At 66.3% G+C, this 19,129-nt stretch overlaps 2 protein-coding genes across 8 annotated transcripts in view; one reads left to right on the top strand and one right to left on the bottom strand.

Moving 5' to 3' along the window:
• Positions 1-3,572: 3,572 nt before the first annotated feature.
• Positions 3,573-9,658, top strand: ADRM1 (adhesion regulating molecule 1). 2 transcript variants are annotated; one of them, XM_039237012.1, is made up of 10 exons: positions 3,573-3,664; positions 4,418-4,631; positions 5,125-5,241; positions 7,169-7,292; positions 7,574-7,660; positions 8,107-8,188; positions 8,385-8,617; positions 8,869-9,026; positions 9,143-9,245; positions 9,327-9,658. In XM_039237012.1, the coding sequence occupies exons 2-10, from the start codon at positions 4,419-4,421 to the stop codon at positions 9,428-9,430; spliced, it is 1,221 nt and encodes a 406-aa protein (XP_039092943.1). In that variant the 5' UTR covers positions 3,573-3,664; position 4,418; the 3' UTR covers positions 9,431-9,658. The 2 variants fall into 2 exon arrangements, with proteins under 2 accessions (XP_039092943.1, XP_039092945.1); XM_039237014.1 differs by lacking the exon at positions 3,573-3,664 and adding an exon at positions 3,966-4,054.
• Positions 9,654-19,129, bottom strand: part of LAMA5 (laminin subunit alpha 5) — a 47,529-nt gene continuing 38,053 nt past the window's right edge. For 3 of the 6 annotated variants that reach the window (XM_039237006.1, XM_039237007.1, XM_039237011.1), the window contains 29 exons: positions 18,969-19,080; positions 18,175-18,345; positions 17,788-17,984; positions 17,564-17,680; positions 17,268-17,422; positions 16,848-16,989; positions 16,649-16,751; positions 16,015-16,125; positions 15,091-15,270; positions 14,855-15,003; positions 14,607-14,777; positions 14,370-14,506; positions 14,141-14,294; positions 13,873-14,006; positions 13,634-13,796; positions 13,318-13,452; positions 13,064-13,218; positions 12,862-12,994; positions 12,630-12,773; positions 12,396-12,526; positions 12,130-12,294; positions 11,910-12,048; positions 11,668-11,813; positions 11,407-11,599; positions 11,170-11,331; positions 10,672-11,055; positions 10,501-10,594; positions 10,261-10,380; positions 9,654-10,116 (listed from right to left, as the gene is read on the bottom strand). In XM_039237006.1, coding sequence (XP_039092937.1) covers positions 9,980-10,116; positions 10,261-10,380; positions 10,501-10,594; positions 10,672-11,055; positions 11,170-11,331; positions 11,407-11,599; positions 11,668-11,813; positions 11,910-12,048; positions 12,130-12,294; positions 12,396-12,526; positions 12,630-12,773; positions 12,862-12,994; positions 13,064-13,218; positions 13,318-13,452; positions 13,634-13,796; positions 13,873-14,006; positions 14,141-14,294; positions 14,370-14,506; positions 14,607-14,777; positions 14,855-15,003; positions 15,091-15,270; positions 16,015-16,125; positions 16,649-16,751; positions 16,848-16,989; positions 17,268-17,422; positions 17,564-17,680; positions 17,788-17,984; positions 18,175-18,345; positions 18,969-19,080 — 4,434 coding nt within the window. In that variant the 3' untranslated portion in view covers positions 9,654-9,979. The remainder of the gene's footprint in view (positions 10,117-10,260; positions 10,381-10,500; positions 10,595-10,671; positions 11,056-11,169; positions 11,332-11,406; positions 11,600-11,667; positions 11,814-11,909; positions 12,049-12,129; positions 12,295-12,395; positions 12,527-12,629; positions 12,774-12,861; positions 12,995-13,063; positions 13,219-13,317; positions 13,453-13,633; positions 13,797-13,872; positions 14,007-14,140; positions 14,295-14,369; positions 14,507-14,606; positions 14,778-14,854; positions 15,004-15,090; positions 15,271-16,014; positions 16,126-16,648; positions 16,752-16,847; positions 16,990-17,267; positions 17,423-17,563; positions 17,681-17,787; positions 17,985-18,174; positions 18,346-18,968; positions 19,081-19,129) is intronic. The other 3 variants (XM_039237009.1, XM_039237010.1, XM_039237008.1) reach the window with 2 other exon arrangements.

Raw genomic sequence — 19,129 nt, 5'->3', positions numbered from 1 at the left:
GCCCCAGCTCCAAATACAGATTTCCCTGGAGATGGGTGCTGGCTGACATTTGTTTTGCGCTGAGCAATTTTTCACTGTCTCAGGCTTCTCTGGAAAGGACTGCGGGTTGGCTACAGATGAGCCCCTGCACACGGGGGTCAGATTGGACTGTGCGTTCTGTAGGATTGGCCCAGCACACGGATTGTTTCAGAAAACTGCTTGTCATTGGGGAGGGGTTCGGGGACACTTGTGACACCACTGGGTGAGTACAACGGGTGGGGTGGAGGAGTCTGTGTTCTCTGAGCAGTGGGGAGCTCTGACTGACCAGCTCTCTTCCCTCCTGGGGATCAGGAGACAGCAACACTGACAGCAGCGAAGTGCCCAGAACGCGGGGTTGGTTTGACCGGAAGGTCCTGGCCTGGCCACTGGCCTCGGTGCCCAGCAGCTACATGCTTTGCAGGAGGAGGAGGAGCTGAGTGGAGACGGTCGTCTGAAGAGCCATGGTGGCTCTGGTCAGAGGGACAGACAGCCCATGAGACGGCAGTGCCCTCGGGATGCCAGGTGCACGGACGAGGGGCTCCCCCAGGCGCTGCCGTGCTGGGTGAGGGGCCATGGAGCACTCGGTGCTGCTGGAGCCAGGCCCTAAAACAGCAAACAAATAGCAAAACTAGACGTTTCTCCAAAGACGCACAAGTGGCCAGTAAGCCTGTGGGAACACACTCAATGTCGCTCGTCTTGTGGGAAATGCAAATCACAGCTACACTGAGGTACCCGTTGCGATAGCAGCTGTCGAAAACAAGCAAAACCCGAGTGTTGGCGGGGACGTGGAGAAATCGGAACCCTCGTGCACTGTCGGTGGGAACGGGAGCGGGGCAGCTGCTGTGGAAGACGGTTATGATGGCTCCTCAAAAAAATTAAAAATAGAATTACCGGACGGTCCAGTAACTCCTCTGCGGTTATAGCCCCAAGACTGGAAGCAAGGTCTGGGAGCGAGATCTGTACGTTCACGTTGACAGCAGCGCGGCGCACCGTCGCTCAAGCTGCGAGCAGCCCCCGCGGCCCCCGGTGGTCGGACGGCGCAGCAAGACGACGTCTGCAGGGGCGAAGGGCTGTTTTCCACCTTAAAAAGGAGGGAGCTTGGCGCCTGCTGCCACACGGGTGAACCTTGAGGCTGTTGTGCTCACTGCAACCAGCCAATCACAGGAAGATGAATACTGTCTGATTCCACTGATCGCATTAGGCACCCGGAGTCGTCAAAATGCTGGAGGCAGTGGGGTGGTGGCTGCTGGGGGACACAGGGGATGGGCAGTTGGCGTTTCGGGAGGCGACAGGCTCTGGAGGTGGACGGTGGTGAGATATAACAACCCCACGGATGTACTTACCACCACTGAACAGCACACTCAGAAACGGCTAAGGGTAGATTTTGTGTCCCGTGTATGTTATCACAATAAAACATGACTGGAGAAAAGTTACCCGAGGCTGCCGGGAGTTAGGGAAGAGGGAAGGGTGGCCAGGAGGGCGCGGGGCGTTTCTGGGCACTGAGATGGTACCTGCCGGCCGCGTGCACTGAGATGGGCTCTTGGCGACGCCGCGTGTCCGTGGGGCCACAGGCTGTCACAGGGCGCCCTCTGCAGGGTGTTCATGGTGAGGAGGCTGCGTGTATGTGGAGAGTGATGAGCTCCATTCCGCTGTGAATCTACGATTGCTCTGAAAAAGAACGCATCATTAAAAGGAAAGAAATAACCCACTTGCCAAACCACGTTCTCCGGCGACACTGAAGTATCACCGCGCTGTCCTGCGCTCCGGTGGTTCTGATCCGTGTGTTTGGACCGGACTCTCAGAAGTAACGGTGTGGCCCTCTTCCTGGGCGTCTTGCCAGCCAGACCCTCTCTGGTGACGCGTCTGGGCACGTCCTGCCCCCTCTCTAGCTGCTGCGCCCCAGGCCCCGCGCCCTGCCTGCTGCCCGGCGCAGGAGGGGCCCCAGGGGCTAGCAGGGTGCCCCCCCAGGGCCGTCTCCCACAGCCCCCCCCCCCGGGGCCTGGGCCACACCTGTTTCTGATTCACGAGTCACGGGGCGGGCCCCAGACTCGACCCCCTGCTTGAGGAGACGCTCGGGTCAGTGCCCTTCGAGGCCACGTGCTTGCAGGGTCTGGAAAGTCATCTCCCTGCAGCTCCTCCGGCGGCTCTGTAACCGTTCCTGACTGCACGAGGGCCGCCTGCCCGCCAGCCCGTCTTTGGGGGCGGCCGACCGGACCTTCCATCGTGCCTTTTCTGGCTTCCCCAGAGCTCTGCGAGGGCGGTCACGGTCACAGGCTTGCGGCCACGCCCCTCTCCCCCGTGGTCTCAGGAATCAAGGGCCCGGTGGAGCTGGTGTGGGGGTCTTATTTGTTGGGATTCACCCTACTCAAAATGAAATGAAGGAAAGTAAAGATATTTAACTAATAAAAAAATAACGAACTCATCACTTATTAAATGACAATTTTTAATAAAAAACAGCTATATTTTCCAAAAACGAAACAAAATCGGTGTCTTCAGATCTCAAGACAACGGACACAGAAGTGGTTGTACTTCAGACAGTCACACAGAGGTCGTACAGGAGTTAAAATAATGCACCAGCCCTACGTGTACCAGTGTGGGTAAACCTTTGAAACAAAACTACTTTCCACTTTTATACTTTTTACGAAGAGCTTTCAAACAAAGTCTGTGTATACACTTCTAGTTGGTAAACCATCAGGCAGCTTGGTGCACTGTGGCCTTGCTTTGGGGGGGGAGGAGGGTGGCCAGCATGGGGCCCGGAGGGCGCAGGGCTCGGGTGCGTCCCCTGCCAGCGCCTAGAGCTGTCCAAGCAAGTGCAGGATGGACATGGCGCCCCAAAGACCAGCAGGAGGGCGTCTGGTCACTCTTGTGAGTACGGAGCCCAGCGTGATGGCCGGCGGGCTCCTTGCCCTCCACTCTGAGCACACACATCTGCCTCTGGGGACTGTCCTCGCTGGAAGGGGGCCCCTGGGGGAGAATGGAGGGCACCCATGTCAGCCCCGTTACGGGGGGAACGGGGCTGGGGTACCGGCGGGGCTTCTGTCACCCCCGAGGACCACCGCTGATGTCGTGGGCGCTGCGCCCAGGCCCCGGAGTCCCGGACTGTGGCTCGGTCACATTCCTCCTGCGGTCGCGGAGCCGGCCCTCCCCAGCCCCGGGTCCTAAGACGCCCTTCCCCTGATCGGGGACTGTTTCTCCACGTCCTGGGATCCGGCGTGCAGCGCCGACCGTGAACCAGAGACGCCCCCTCGCGCCCCGCAGGTGCCGCCGCTCTCCAGAGACTGTGGAGATGCGGGCTCAAACGCCCACAGCTGGGTCGGCGCCTGCCACGCCATTCCGAGCGCCGCCGCCAGGGGCCGCCGCCGCACCCCTATGACACAGCAACAATAGGGGCCGCTCTGGCCCGCGCGCCGCCCGCCCGCGCTTCCGCCGGAAGGGGGCACTGGGCGGGGCGGGTCATGTCGATGGACGGCTGCCCCTTCCAATCGCTGGCGGGTCAGCGTGGGCCCCGCCCCTGACGCGGCCCAATCGGCGGCGAAAGCGGCGGGAGGGGAGGAACGAGAGAGAACTTCCGGCGGGGCCCGGCAGGCGCTGAGGAGGAAGAGCGAGCCCGGACGGCGCTTCGCGGCCGAGTCGCAGCGCGGGCCAGGTGAGGGGGTCGCCGGGGGGCGGGGACGGCTGCGGGGGCGGAGCCTGCGCCGTTGGGGTCCCGGAGCCGGGGTCGGATCGGCGGAGGCCCGGGGGCCGTGCGCGGGTTGGTGGCTGTGGGGCCCGCGGGCTCTCAGGCCGGCGGCGGCCGTGCCGGCCCACCCGCCCCGCGCGACGCGGGGGCCGCGAGGTCGGGGTGGGCCCGTGTGTCCCGCGCGGAGGAGCCTGGTCGGGGGCGGCCGGGGGCGGTGCGACCCCGGCCCTGGGGCTTGCCGCGTCTCCCGCCCCCCCCGCCCCCCACCGCGCTGGTTTCTGCTAAGGCTGACCGCCGAGCCACAGCCTAACGGGCGTGTCCCCGCGGAGCCCGGCCGGAGTCTCGGTTCCGTCCGAGGTGTGGGCGCCGTCTCTGCCCAGCTGGTTGTTGAACTTGTTCGGGGCCCCGGGCCGCAGAAGTGGCGCTGGGGGCGGGGGGGGGGGGTCTCGGCGGGAGGCGGGGCGCGGTTGGAGTGCACTGGATCGTTCCGATCGTTGAGAAACCTGAGAAGCAGCCGCGGGCGCGCCCCGGCACCTGCTGGCTGCGCCGGCTCAGGTGCCGTCCGACCCGGCGGCCGCGCTCCAGGGAGACTGCGCCGCCGCGGGCCCCTTCTCTCCCGGCCTGGCGGCGGCCTTTCGCTGTGTCCCGCCCGTGTCCCATTGGAGGAGGAAGCGGGGCTTCCAGGTACTGATCGGGTTTGCATGCTGGTCGCTCCCCCAGGATGACGACTTCAGGCGCTCTGTTTCCAAGCCTGGTGCCAGGCTCCCGAGGCTCCTCCAACAAGTATTTGGTGGAGTTTCGCGCAGGAAAGATGTCGTTGAAAGGAACTACTGTCACCCCAGATAAACGGAAAGGGCTCGTGTACATTCAGCAGACGGATGACTCCCTCATTCATTTTTGCTGGAAAGACAGGACCTCCGGGAACGTGGAGGACGTAAGTGTCTGGTCCTCAGGACGGCCCGGTTTTCCAGAAGGTCGCGTAGCCGCCCTCACTTGGTTCCGGGGACACAGCAGCCGTGTTACTCTTGGGGGCGCGCTGCTCACGGATGTCGGGGTCCCCGCCGGCTCTGTAGGCGGCTCCCGTCACCTTGTCTGGAATAGGGAGCCGCGTAAACACTGTGCTCCACGGGCACTCGTTGTGTTCAGCGCGGTCTGTCCTTGTTGAGGGCAGCGCAGATCCACTTTCAACCCACCTGGGAATGTCATTCCCTAGACGTCTCTGTTCAGAGCCCTTGAAAAGCTGAAAAGCCTCCTTCCCTGTTTAGCACCGAGCCCCTCTCCGGCCCTCATGCGCTTGTTGGGGTGTCTGTGACACCGGCCTCGCCACCCAGTGGAGACCCTGCTCGGTGGCTTGCCCCTCCCTCCCTTGATGTGGGGCCCGTGTTTCCCTGTGAGGATGCTGATTCCTCCCCTCTGGCTCTCTGAAGGATTTGATCATCTTTCCCGACGACTGTGAGTTCAAGCGAGTGCCGCAGTGCCCCAGCGGGAGGGTCTACGTGCTCAAGTTTAAGGCAGGGTCCAAACGGCTCTTCTTCTGGATGCAGGTAGGTGGCCTTTGCGTGCTGTCTCTCCTCGTCCCAGGTCAGCGCGGAAGCCTGCCCGCCGGCGCTAGAGCCGGTGCTGGCCCAGTGTCACTGCTGCAGAACCTGAGAATTTCTGTGTGGCTCCCAGCGCCGAAGGCAGCAGAGCAGGGGCCCTTTTGCAGAGTGTGCACACTTGTGGCTGGGCTCCCGGTGCCCTTTCACGACCCGAACTCCCTGGCACACCGAGCGGCTTCTGGACTGGGCCTGGTCTTAATGCATCGACGGCCATGCGGCCTGTGATGCTCTCGTCCCCCACCCCCGGCCATGAGCACAGACGGCGGAAGCAAGGTCGACCGCTTTCTCCTTTCACAGAAACGGAGTGTTCTCTCCCAGGCTTTTCTGAGCCCTGCCTCCCCCCCCCTCAGTTGTGTGCATTGGGGTATCTGGGGCCAGTGTAGCAGGGCTGCCCGGTGCCTACGGCTGCAGCCGGCACTCCGTTGGTTTAGCCGCGCTGGGCCTTCTCCCACCTGTCGGCCATCGGGCCTGTTTGCACCTCCCGTTAGTTGCAGGTGGTGTGTTAAAAACTAATTTTACACCAGGCTGGTTTCCCGTTGGGGAGGGGGGGTGACGTCGGTGTTAAAATTCAGAAGTGGATTTGGTAGAAGTGGTTAAACGTGCATTTGCAGTTTTTGTTTTTTGACTTTTTAGTAATTTGAGAGAGCCCGCAAGTGTATGCATGAGCAGGGGAGGAGCGGGGGGGTGGGGGTGGGGGGGGGAGGGAGGGAGAGAATCCCAAGCAGGCTCCACACTTAGAATGGACCCCGACAACGGGGCTTGAACCCTCAGCTGTGAGAGCATGACCTGAGCCGGCATCAAGAGCCCCGCACTTTACCGACTGCTCCGCCCAGCTGCCCCCATTTGCACTTTTGACAGATGTTGCCCCTTTCCTTCACCAGAGGCTAAGCCTACTGCCCTCCCCCCGCCACTTTCTAGAGCGAGGCAGAAAAGGTTTTCCTCTCTCTGGGCCAGACAGGCTGTGCCTCTCCCGAAGGCGCGTGAAGCCGCTGTAGACAAGAAATGCATGCACGGGTGCAGCCGTCCACCAGTAAAACTTCTGCACACAGATGGGGCCACAGGCTTGTTTCCCCAGGGGGCACCCAGGTGGCTCAGTTAAGCGTCCTACTTGGGCTCAGGTCATGATCTCACGGTCTGTCGGTTCGAGCCCCGCATTGGGCCAAAGTTGTTAGTTGGCAGACTGCTTGGGATTCTGTCTCTGCTCCCCGTCTCTCCACCACAGGCACGCGCTCTCGAAAATAAAAATATATAATGATAATTAAAAAAGAAATTGTTTCACCAGCTCTACTGTTTTTGTTCTTCCCAATTTTGCACTCTTACCCCCTTCCTTCTGCCTTGGGGGTGAGGAACTCTGTCCTTCCGCCGCTGTGTCCCTAGCACCCTGCAGGCCTGCAGCGCGCGCTCAGGGAAGGACGGATGAGTCGTGGCTGCTTTGTCTCACGGTCCTGGGGCCGCTTTGGGACACTGGCTGCGAGTGCCTGAGAGCCTCTTTATTGAGCTCCCAGTGACCCTGAGAGGCCACGGCTGGGGCCGCTTGTGTGCAGTGGGGCCATAACCGGGTGTTTTCAATGGCTTCACCCAAGTTACCGGAAGGCGTGGTTCTTAGACCGTTTCGTAAAGGGTCCAATTCTGAAGGGTCTGAAGGCATTGCTGGGTGTGTAGGGGGTGCTTTTAGCGCTTCGGTGTCCTCACTCTGAGAACCAGCTTTGCCACAGCACCGGCGATCCTGTGGGACTTCGTCCCTGTCCTCAGTGCTGTGTGACTGTGCACAGGTAATGCCACCTGCCCGAGCTCCCCCCTGCCGCGTGTGTAAGCCCGTCGGCGGCAGGCGGGCTGCCCTGTTGCCGCTCCAGTGTAACCCCCGCCCCCACAGGAGCCCAAGACGGACCAGGACGAGGAGCATTGCCGGAAGGTCAACGAGTACCTGAACAACCCGCCGATGCCTGGAGCGCTGGGGGCGGGCGCTAGTGGCGGCCATGAGCTCTCTGCACTGGGCGGTAACGGTCACCTCCCAGAACCTGCTGGGATGTCCGCGCACAGGGCGAGGACTTGGACCCCTGAGGGTGCAGGCTGGTGGTCGTAAAGGGACGTGGAGGGCTCCCAGTTCATGACAGTCCCCAACCCCACCTTCTGGTAGTGCAGCAGCGGTGTCTGAGCTCCGCCCCGTCGGCCAGAGGGCAGGGGTCCCAGTGTGCAGCCAGAGTCCCCCAGCCTTCCCGGGGTCCCATGGATGTCAACCCCGCAACAGCCCTGAATCTGAGCAGCTCCTGTCTTCCAGGCGAGGGCGGCCTGCAGAGCCTGCTGGGGAACATGAGTCACAGCCAGCTCATGCAGCTCATCGGACCCGCCGGCCTCGGAGGCCTGGGTGAGCCCGCGGCCCGCGCTGGGCGCGCACACCGTAGTCAGGGTCGCTTCGCGGTAACGGTTTTTCCTTTAAGCTTCTTGTTGGCTCCGTGTGATCTCTGAACGTGTGTTCCCCATGCTGGTTCCCAGGGAAGGGCCCCTGTGCTTCAGGGGAGCACGGCTGGCTGGGGCGGGGGTCCTGCCTGGGGTCCTCTGGTCCCCCACCGCCCCCGCTCTTGTGCAGGATGGCCGTGTGTCTCGCACGCCCGGGTGGCGCTTGCTGCACCTCAGCGTGAGCTGAGCACGTCCTCTGCAGACTGGGACGGAAGTGCCCGGGCCTGATGGCATGAGGCCGTCGCTACTCGGCCCCCCCGTGGCCCCTGCTTTCCCCTCATCCCTTGGGTTTTGTGCAGGGTGCTTGGCTGGGAGAGGGCAGCATCTGAGCTTGTGTCTCTCTGCCCCTTGTAGGGGGGCTGGGGGCCCTGACAGGGCCAGGCCTGGCCAGCTTACTGGGGAGCGGAGGGCCTCCGGCGAGCAGCTCTTCCTCCAGGTGAGCCCCGCGCCCCGGCCCAGCACGCTGGTGTGTCCACAGGCTTCCCCTCGTTCGAAGGACAGAGATCCCCATGCAGGGTCCTTTCAGGGTCTAGACTTTTCCGGGAGTCCCAGGAGTTCAGGGACGTCTGGGGCAGGGCTGCTGCGGGCACCTCTGGGTGTGTGTCGCTCCATCGCTGCCCTCGCTCCCCCAGCTCGCGGAGCCAGTCGGCAGCGGCCACCCCGTCCTCCACCACCTCTTCTACCCGAGCCACCCCCGCCCCTTCCGCTCCAGCAGCTGCCTCGGTGACCAGCCCGAGCCCCGCACCCAGTTCAGGTAATGGAACCAGCACCGCAGCCAGCCCCACCCAGCCCATCCAGCTGAGCGACCTCCAGAGCATTCTAGCTACTATGAACGTGCCGGCGGGGCCAGCAGGCGGCCAGCAAGGTAACGCGCGCTCCTCGGCTCCAGGCTGGGGGGTGAAGGTGCCCGCGGCCCCCTTCCTGCCCGCTGGCTGGCTTTCCAGGGCGCGGGGCTGAGCACGTCCCCGGGCTGAGCCGCTGCCCTGCACGTGTGTCGCCTCTGTTCCCCTCACCTTGCCGCACCCAGCAATGTCACGGCCCCGGCATCCGCGGCTGGCTTCCTACGCGGGTCTTTGGCGGCCTCGAGCCGCTGATGGCTCCGTGCTCCTGCCTTAGTTGACCTGGCCAGTGTTCTGACGCCCGAGATCATGGCCCCCATCCTTGCCAACGCCGACGTCCAGGAGCGCCTCCTGCCCTACCTCCCCTCCGGGGAGTCGCTGCCGCAGACGGCGGAGGAGATCCAGAACACGCTGACCTCGCCCCAGTTCCAGCAGGTAGACGCCGTGTGCTCGGTGCAAGGGGCAGAGCTCCCCGTCACCGAGCTTCCCTGCGCCCCCACCCCGTGTTTTCACCGAGTGCGTACTCAGGGGTGTCTGGCTTTCTTTCGCAGGCCCTGGGCATGTTCAGTGCCGCGCTGGCCTCCGGGCAGCTGGGCCCCCTCATGTGCCAGTTCGGGCTGCCCGCCGAGGCCGTGGAGGCTGCCAACAAAGGCGGTAAGTGCCCCCGTGCCCCCCGGCGTGCAGCCCCGGGCCCGCATCCGGGAGTAGCGCCTCACGGGCCCCAATGCGTTGTAGACGTGGAGGCGTTCGCCAAGGCCATGCAGAGCGGCGCCGGGCCCGCGCCGGAGGGCGACGGGAAGGAGAAGAAGGATGAGGAGGAAGACATGAGCTTAGACTGACGTCCCTCCGGCCCCGGGGGCGCGGCGCCCGCCTCCCGTCAGCTTGCTGAGAAATAAAGGTCTTCTACCTGCCACCTCTGGTCTTCCCGTGTGCCCGGAGGGGGCCCGGTGTGAGCGCCGCCCTCCAGCCTTGGCTGTTGGGGGCGGGGAACGCCCCTGCGAGTGCGTCCAGGGGTGACGTCCACCCCTGCGCTTCCCTTTCACAATTAAAGTCAACGCTCCGTTAAACAGAAGTAGCAATTTTTTAATTTTTAAGAAGCAGGCAGATTTCTCATGTGATTAAAAATCGGAGGGAAAATCTCAACAAAGCTGAAAGAGAAAATGTATTAAAAAACCCAGTTTACAGAATTTTACCCTTTCGTTTAAAGAGATATAACTTAAAAACCATTTCCAGGAAGAATCCTCACTCCTAGAACCTAGAGGAGTCCAGGTAGACACAAACTTGACCTGAACTGGCCGAGGCGGGGCCTGGAGGCTCTGAGAGGCGGGAGCCCACCCGTCGGGGGCAGCCCTCCTGTGGACTCGGGGCCCCCGGGGGGGGCCGCGGCGCTACGTGGCCGGGCAGCCGCTGACCCCCACCGCCCCCTGAACACCCCCAGAGCGAGGCCAGGTGACGGGGGACCCATTCACTGCCAGGTTCCTCATGCAGCCGTGGTAGGTAGGCCCAGCCTGTGTGTCCGCAGACCCTGGGGGTGCAGAGGGAGATGGGGGGACAGATTGGAGCAGGGGCCAGGGTCCCGCCACCGACCCCCAGGAGCCCGTCTCCCCGGCTGCCCCATCACCAGAAGGTGGGGTGAGTGTGGGGCACCCCCCAGACAGGCCACACTCACCGGGCAGGCCCCCAAGGTGCAGAGGGGCCAGGGTGTCCGAGGGGGCCGCCGCGGCGGGGCCTCGGGTGCTGTTGCTCCGCGTGTCCACCGTCAGCTGGAGCACGTTCCCGCCTTTGGTCACTGTGGGCACAGGGTGCTTGTGGCTGCGCTGGGAGGGGCCCGGGGCTGCTGGCCACGGAGACCGCCGGGGGGGGGGGGTGAGGAGGGGGGGTTCCGCAGCTGCCCCGCCTGGGCGCTCACCTGCCAGGCGGTGCCATCGCCCGTCACACAGGGCTGCAGGGCACGTCACCCACGTGGAGAACTCCCCCGCACCGTCGTCCGCCCACAGCAGGACCTGGGGTGGGGAGGGCGAGTCAGGAGGGCCTCGCTAGGCCCAGCCCCTCCCTGCAGCAGCGGCCCCCGCCCACCTACCTGCTTCTCTCGCAGCTGCAGCTGCAGGTAGGGGGGTGCGTGGACCCCGCCCAGGTGCAAGATGAGGCCCGAGGCCCCCTGAGGCCGCACCTCCAGCTCCAGGCTCACAGCAGGCAGGGCGGCCCCCAGGGGGGCTGTGGGGAGGGGCTGTGAGGGGGGCAGGGCTGGCCGGCCCCCCACTCCCGTCCCAGGGGCCCGGGCCGCACCTGCGCCCTCCAGACCTGCAGTGACGACTCCCCCGCTCTCTGCGAAGAACAGGCCCTTCTCCAGGCGGCCTGAGAAGCACGGCGTGACCCCGACCGCCCGCGCGGGGGGCCGCAGAGGCCGCCCATCCAGCCTCAGTCTCCTCACGCAGCCACTGAAGCCGGAGCTGCCCACAGCCGCCTGTGGGGCACAGACGGGCTGCTGTCGGGGAGCGGCCCGGGGGCCAGGGAGGGGCGTTCAGGTGGCCGAGTGGAGCCAGGTGGTTCGCGGGGTGGGGGGGGGGGGGCTTCTCACCGGGAGCCCGGAGCTGAAGTTACTGGCTGGAAGGCCCCCCACAAAGAGAGTTCGGGGCTGGGGGCTCCCTGTCTCCAGGCGCTGGCGGGGCTGCGCCTGGGCCTGGGCCTGGACCCCATCCATCACCAGCCGGAGCCGAGTCTTTCCCCATCGCACAGACACCTGGGAGCAGGAAGGGGCACGTCAGGGTGGGAGCGCCCAGGGCCCTGCCCGTGTCCCCTGTCAGCGCATCCTCACCGTGTGCCACCGGCCGGGCCGTGAACGCTGGTGGCTCTGGACGCGGAGCTGGGGCCCAGGGCCTTCTGTCTGAGCGACAAAGTGTCCGTGGCTCAGGAGGAGGAACAGGGAGGGGCTGCTGGCCGTGAGAGGGGTGGCAAGGAGCAGGAGGCCTCGAGGGGCGCGGGGGCGGACCAGCATCGAGACTTGGGACCTGGAAGCCAAGCAGGGCCGTCAGCCCGTGCGGCCCCTCCAAACCCACCCCGCCTGGCCCCCACTTACCAGTTCCCAGGGGCGGCCGGGACGTGGGCAAACTCTAGGTGACTGGACAGGGGACCCCCAAACTGGTAGGCGTCCCGGATGGTCCTCAGGGGCCGGGGTGGCGTGCAGCCATGGTCCTGGGGGGGGTGGCGGCTGCGTCGGGGAGCCTGGGGTGGGGGGGTTCAGATGGATCGCAGGAATGTGGGGGGGCCATCCTCCGACCGTCCCCAGCTCTGCCTCAAGCTGCCCTCCCAGCTCCCTACCTGCCGCAGTGCTGCAGCCCGCTGTCCTTGAGGTGCCTGTCCCAGGGTCTGGGCACGTGGTGCGGGGACGCAGTCTGAGGTCACGTTGACGCTTTTGGAGTACTGCTGCAGGTCTAACACGCGCTGCGGCTCCACGACCCTGAGGGGGGCAGTGCGCTCAGCATCAGGGCCAGGTCGGGGGGATGGGTGCCGGCCCCCATGACCCCCGCTGGAGGCTCACCGCAGCAAAAAGACGTTGCTGATGCAGCCACTGAAGAAGTTGCTGGTCTCCGGCCTGCCTCCCAAGGACAGCTCGCCGGCTTGGGGGCGCTGGGAATCGGGTGCGGGGGTCGGCCCTTCGTAGGGCTTCATCTGCTGAAGCTGGTCATCCACATAGAGCCAGACCCTGCAGGGGACAGCAGCGCGCTCCCGCCCTGTCCTGCACACGGCCCTGCCGCCACCCTGTCCCTGGACGCCGCAGCCAGAGGCCCCGGGGGCTGGGCTCACCCTGAGTCATTGCTGTAGAAGGTGACATAATGGGGGGCACCATCAGCAAAGCTGTCTCGAGTTTGCACCTCTGTCCTCAACAGCCGGAGGGTCACGCGGCCCTGCTGCAGGGACACCTGGCATAGCTCATCCTGGGGACAGCAGCCAGGTCAGTGGGCCAGGCCAGGGCATGCCTCCCGCCCCGCAGCCACCCGAGCCCCATGCGGCCGCCTCGGGGAGCGGGGGCCGGCACACCTCGGCTCCCCGATGGTAGAGCAGACCGCTGTCCTGGGTGCTGCGGAAGCCAAATCCAGAGTAGACGTAGCTGGTGATGGGTTCCACATCAGAGAACTCCAGGGACAGGAAGCCATTGCCGTGGAAAGTCATGGCCCGTTGAATCTAGGGGAGGGCAGGTGATGGTGACGGTGAGGGCCCAGGACACAGGCCCGGAGAGGGTGCAGCCGGCCAGGGCGGGGGGCAGGCTCACCAGCAAGTCGGCCGTGCACCCCACGCTCACGCCCGTCGTGTTCAGCCTCTTGAGATCCACGTACTTGCCCAGAGCCTTGATGCCCTTGATGCAGCCGCGGATGGAGCCTCCGGAGGGGAAGAGCTGCCGCAGGCTGAGAGGCAGGGGCGTTAGGGTGACCGCCCGGCTGGGGGCCCCGCCCGCCCTGGCACCACGTGCTCACCTGGGGGGCAGCTGGTCAGGCGGCACGCCCCCCAGGTAGTAGGCGTCGGCCCGCTCCAGCGCGCTGTCCTGGTCCACGCTGAACACGGTGCTCCTCTCCACGCGCACCAGCACGCGCTTGTGGCCGTGGCTGTCCGTCAGCAGGAACACCTGGATCTGTGAAGTGCCACGTGCAGGGGGCTTCAGGGGGAGCCCCGCGCCCCCCCGGCCCTCCCGCCCAGGGGGAGCCCCCCGCCTGCTCTCCCCCGGCCTTACTGCCTTGCTGGCCGAGGTCAGGGCCTGCAGCTTGTGCGCCAGGTCGTGCTGTGGTTGGGCCTCCCGCAGGCCCGTGCCGAAGTCGTAGAGGAGGGTGAGGTTGCCCTCCCGCACTGCCAGGCACAGGAACTGGTCCTGGGGGGTGGGGTATGGGCAGGGTCAGTACGGGGTCGGGGCTGGGGAGGAGGGGCAGGGGCAGCATGGAGTGGGGGGGAGCAGAGTCCGTACGGGGGGGAGGGAACGGGGCTGCGGGCCGGGGAGGGGGCGCAGGGGCGGGCGGGCGGGGCGTGTGGCCTGGGGCCGGCCTCGGGCGTGCCTGGTGCTGCATGAAGAAGATGATCCCGTGGGAGGACACGAGCCGGAGCTCCTGCTCGAAGCGCTTGGTCTGGCCGATCTGAGTCCCCACGCTGATGCGCGCGAAGCCCGAGCCGTCCAGGTAGGAGCCGTCAGTGAGCCAGGGGTCCCCGATCGCCTTGGAGCTGCAGGTCAGAGGTCACAGGGGTCAGCCAAGAGCAGGCCGAGTCCGGGCGAGGGCCAGGCCCCGGCTGCACGTACCGGGCACATGGCTTGTCCACGGCCGTGTCCAGCTGGAAGGTCTCCTCGAAGTTATAGAGACTGAACACCTCCTCGTTGAGCGTGTCCATCTCAATGCAGCCAAGGTAGCCGGGAAAGCGGAGGGGCTCGGGGGGCTGTGGGCACACGGCACAGTCAGGGCGCCCCTTGCCCGGGACGGACCCAAGTCAGGGTGCTCAGTGCAGCACGAGGGACGGCAGCCAGACACGGAGCAGGACCCGCCGTGACGCGAGCACAAGCCCGGGCTCACCGTGAAGTTGCTGGGGTAGCCCCCCACGTAGAAGACGAAGTCGTCAGGCTGCAGGTTGAGCAGCCCCTGGTCCCCAGGGGCCACCGTGTCACCTTTGGTCTCGTGGATCATCTGCTTCTCCACCGTGACGGACATGTGGCCGTACTGGAGGATTCTGTGGGCGGAGGGCGAGGTGAGGAGTGGGCCCCGCCGGGTGGGGGTGTGGAGCACAGGGGGCCCGGCCACCCACCTGTCAATGCTGACAGCGGCAAACTGCTCCCCGATGTCCTCATCCACGCTCAGGGTGGCAGGTCTGGACTCCCCCAGGCGGTACACCCAGTGCACCTTCTGGTTGCGCAAAGCCACGCCCATGTAGTCGCCAACAGCCTACGGCGGTGGGAGACTCAGCAGGAGGGGGGACTCGGCACAGCACCCCTGCTCCGGCCCGGTGCCTGGCCCCGCCCAGCCCGCCGTGCCCGCCGGGTACCTGGCGGCTGCCCATGTACAGCACGAAGCGGTCCCCGGTGACCTGGCCGGACGCCGGCTTTGGAGTCTGGAGGTAGAACTTGAGAGCGGTGTAGGCGGCGAGGTCGGAGAGGTCCCGAGGTGCCCGCAGCTCCACCCCCGAGCGCCCACTGAACTTCATGGGTACCTTGACCTACAGGGGGTACGTGGCTCTTCAGCGTCCGCTGTCTGGCCCCCTGGGTGCCCACTCTCCCCGGCCCTGGCGCCCACCTTGTTGGCAGCCCCCCGGGCTTGGGCGATGAGCTCCCGCACGCGGCCGATGCTGGTGGACAGGGCCAGGCTGGCGTTGTGCACCCCGCGGTTCTCCAGGAGGCTCAGCTTGGCCAGCAGCTGTGGCAGCGTCTTCTCCAGGGTGGTCACTGCGGGGAGCAGAGGGAGGACCCTCTGCCTCATGTGCCCCCGGGCGCCCCCCCCCCCATCAGGGGCACTGCTCCCCAGGGGCCCACCTGAGCGGCCCGCGTCCAGGACCGCCTGGTCCAGATCCTGGCTCCGCAGGCCCCCGTACTGGCCCTGCCACCGCGCGGCGCTCTGCTGCATGTCCTGAACCCGGGCCTGCACTCTGGCGGCCGTGGCCTGGGCTTCCGCGGCCACGGCTTTGGCATGAGCGATCTTTTTGCTCGTCTCGTCTGTGGTGGGCGGCGGGCAGGCGAGCTCAGAGGGACGCAGGCGAGGACCACCCCCTGGGGGGACCACCGGCCCCCCCCGACAGGGATGCCTGCCCCCCACGGAGCTCACGCGAACAGGCGCTGGAAGCACCGCTCGGTCCCGGCCTCTACCAGACGGTTCCTTCTACGCCTGCTTCTCAGGCCACAGCCCGGTCACCCTGATGCCCGCTCCCCGTGGCCACCGTGGCCACCGTCATCTGTCCCAGGGCCCTGCCTGGGACGGCCCCCATTTCCAAGCCTGCTGACACGTTCTACCCTCAAGTGGGCAGCCGCACGGTCGGACCTGGGTGGGGCACATCACTCCCTGCCCAGAGGCCCTGCCTGCGTCCTTGGCTCCGGCCATGCTGCCCACCTCGCTCCACCCGCCCCTGCTGCCCTCTGACCGCCGGTGCCCTCCCTTGGTCCTGCCCAATGCCCCACGCCTCTGGGGGTGAAATGTCCCTGCTGCACACTCCCCCCATGCCGCCACCCACTTCCCTTTCTCTCCAGAGCACTTCCTGTTCCCTTCCCGTTGTCACTCACTCCTGGGAGCTACTTTGTGTGGTCCCCTGACCAGAGAGGCAGGTTCCCAGGGCTGGGGCCGCCCGAGTGGAGATGTGTCCCCCGGCAGAGTCCACTGGGCAGCACTGACCGGCACGCCGCCCACGTGGGGGAGGGGTCTGCTCACCCTGGGCCAAGCGGAGGGCGAGGACGGGGCCAACCTACCTGTGTCCACGGCCAACATGGCCTGGATCTCCCTGACTCGGGCTGCCAGCTGCTCCTTCTTGGCCTGGGCATCTCGGAGTGGGGTCCTTGTGCCCTGGAGGGTAGCCCGCACTGTGGCGGAAGGCAGCCTCAGCCCCCGGGGCACCCCCTCCCCCACTCCTGGCATGCAGGCCCCTCCCGCCCCGCCTGCCTGACCAGGAAGGATGGCGCCAGGCCGATGCGCACAGGTGGGGGCGTCGGGACACGAAGGCCTCCGGCTTAGGCAGGCGCTGGAGCGGTGGGCTCAAGGCAGCCTCCCGGTCCCTTGTGTCTCTCCCCATCTCGTACGTTAAGGGACAGAACCTCAGAAAAGCGGGGCCACCGCCCCTAGGCTGCCAGCACCGCAAGGTTCTCGTGGCAGAGGGGTGTTCCTGCCTCTTTTACACCACAGGCTGGTGTGCACACGGCCCCCAAGTCAGGACAGCAGGAAAGACCCTTCCCGGGCCCGTCACAAGGTCAGGGTGGGTGGTGGCCCTTGGACGGTAAGCAGGATTCCCACACAGGCAGCCCTCCCCCCACTCACGCCATCACCTACGACCCCCCCACAAAGGTGAGCGGAGTCCAGGCCCCCCCCACTCCCCGCCCCGGTACCCACCGCGGCCCAGCCTCTGCTGCTCCCCGAGGACGGCCTCCACCAGGGCACTGCCATTGGCCAGCAGCGCGCGGGCTCGGGGCTCCAGGCCGCGCTGCACCACCGTCTGCAGACACGGGGACGGGACGCGGTTCACACGTGCCTGGCAGGAGCTGGTGCCGGGTGGGGGGCAGGGCTGTGGAGAGGGGGTTCAGGGCCTCACCGTCCATGTGTGGCTCGCCTGCTGCAGCGCCCGGCCAGCGGTGCCCTCCGCGGCCTGCACCGCTTGGAGAATGCTGCTGTAGGCGTTAGCGGCCTCGATGGCCCGCTGGGTGAGGCGGTCCTGGTTGACTCCTTGGATAATGCTGTGTGGGGGCAGGAGCGGGACACCGGGTGTGGGGGGGGGCGGTGGGCACCCGCAGGCCCTCCTGCCCCCCCACCTGCCAGGCCGGCTGCCCCAGCCCCGCCCCAACCCTGCCCTGCTCCCTGCTGGCTGTGCCTTCCTTGTTCCTTGCAGCCAGTTGGGGCTGCGGCTTCTGCCTGGGCCTTGTGGGGGACAACAGCCTCCCCGAGGGTCCCCCCAGACTCGCCGTGCCCCAGGAAAGACCGGCTGTGAGCCCAAGGCACCCTTCGGGCCCCGCACCTGCTCAGGTTGAGGGCCAGCAGGGCCAGCTGCTGAGCATGGGCCTCGGCGGCCTCCACCAAGTGCACCTTGCTGTTGGCTGGGGAGAAGGCCCGCATCTTCTCGAGCAGCGGCGTCCGGGCCCCATCCAGCTTGGCGGCCAGGTGCTCGTACTCCTGGGGGGTGGGGAGGGCTAAACGGGACCCTCAGCCGGAACCCCTGCTGGCCCTCCCCAGAGGTGGGAACCCAGAGGCCGTGCCCTGCACGCACAGTCCCACCCGAACCTGCCTGGGTGCCCCCAGGAGGGCAGCACTCACCTCCCGGGCCTGGTCCATGCCGCGCAGGAGCCCAGAGAGCCGGGCCAGGACGCTCCAGGCCGCCTGCAGAGTGGCGCTCAGAGTGGCGCTGTCACTGGACAGCTCCTCCTTCCGTCGCTGGAGGCCGTGGGGAAGGAGAGGGTACGGGGGACAGAGATGTGAGGTCAGCGGGGAGGCTGCAGGGCAGGAGGGTGAGCGGGAGGGGGGCAGGGAGGGCCCCTCACCAGGGCCTCCTCCAGGCGCTCCTGGTTTTGGCTGTTGAGCTCCTCTGCCTGCCGAGTGGTGCCCACCGCCCGGTTCAGGGCCGCTCGAAGGTCCATGAGGCCAGCCTCGTGCTGGGCCAGCTGCTCTTGGGCGCGCTGGGCCAGCGCCTGGTTCTGCTCCCAGTGGCTGGTCAGTCGTCCCTGCACACGGGCCAGCACTGGCCAAGGCCGCGAACGGGGACAGTCGTGTGGGCGGTAACTCTGCATCCCAGGTGCCTACCTGGCACCTGCCCAGCCCCCATCTGCTCCATCTCAAGCCGATCTCAGCCATTCCTTGCCGACCTTACCCCTGGGGCTCCTGGCCCAGTCTCTCCCCGTCCCTGCCCCTCCAGGGCCAACACCACTCACGTCTCTGGGCCTTGCCCAGCTCAGCCTCAGCTGCTGCTCTCGGGGCACCCAGGTCGCGGGCCCGCATCTCCCCAAGCAGACGCTCCACCTCAGCCAGCGTCCGGCGCACGAGCTCGCCCGACGGGGTGGAGACATTGGCCGGGAACAGGTGACCTGTCTGGGACTCCAGCTCTACAGGGGTGAGGGTGGGGGTCGTCAGGTCCAGCCTGCTGCCCAGGCCGGCCTCTGCCCACTAGGCCCCCCGAGCACGCTCAGACACCAGCGCATTTCCCAGAACCCTCCGGGATGACCCGCAAGACCCTGGCTCCCAGCCACGGCTGTGCTCGGCTGCTAGGCCACCGGACCTCCCCACCCCCACCCCAAACCATGCTGCCCATCTGTTCAGCCCGTCCCCTGCCTTCCTCGCCCGGCCAGCTCCTTGAGGTCAGCACTGGGCTGAAATTTCACTTCCTCCCTGACCCCTGGGCCTGGCCTGCTCCCCCCAGTCTCTTCTTTTGGCAACAGATCTGTTTGTAATTAAGGCATCTGCCAGCAAGTCTTCCCAGGAAACGGGGTACCGCTGGAGGGGGGCCCAGCATCCCCAGAGAGGGTGCCGGCACGCCCCACAGCATCCACCTGCCCGCTCCTCTCCGGCCACACCTGCCACTTGCTCGGCTGCGGCACCATCGCCCGGTCTACACGGCCAACCCCACGGGCCCTTCAGCACCAAGCCCCTGGAGGCAGCCCTCCCCGCTCTGACCCTGCGCACCATGCTGCCTGCCCACCATTCCCTGCCCCGCTGGGCTCACTCCTACCGCTCAGGATGCGGTCCACAGCCCTGATGGACGCCAGCAGTGTCTGCGCCCGGCCCGACGCCGCCTCGGTGCTGTCCAGCAGCTGCCTAGCCCGGGCGAGGGCTCTCGAGGCCTGCGGACACGGCATCCCGTCAGGATACAGGGTGGGGCCTCAGGGGAGA

Source organism: Hyaena hyaena, unplaced genomic scaffold (genome assembly GCF_003009895.1).
Source record: "Hyaena hyaena isolate Hyena2069 unplaced genomic scaffold, ASM300989v1 scaffold_118, whole genome shotgun sequence".
NCBI classification, from domain to species: domain Eukaryota; kingdom Metazoa; phylum Chordata; class Mammalia; order Carnivora; family Hyaenidae; genus Hyaena; species Hyaena hyaena.
This window is presented reverse-complemented; position numbering and strand designations above follow the sequence as displayed.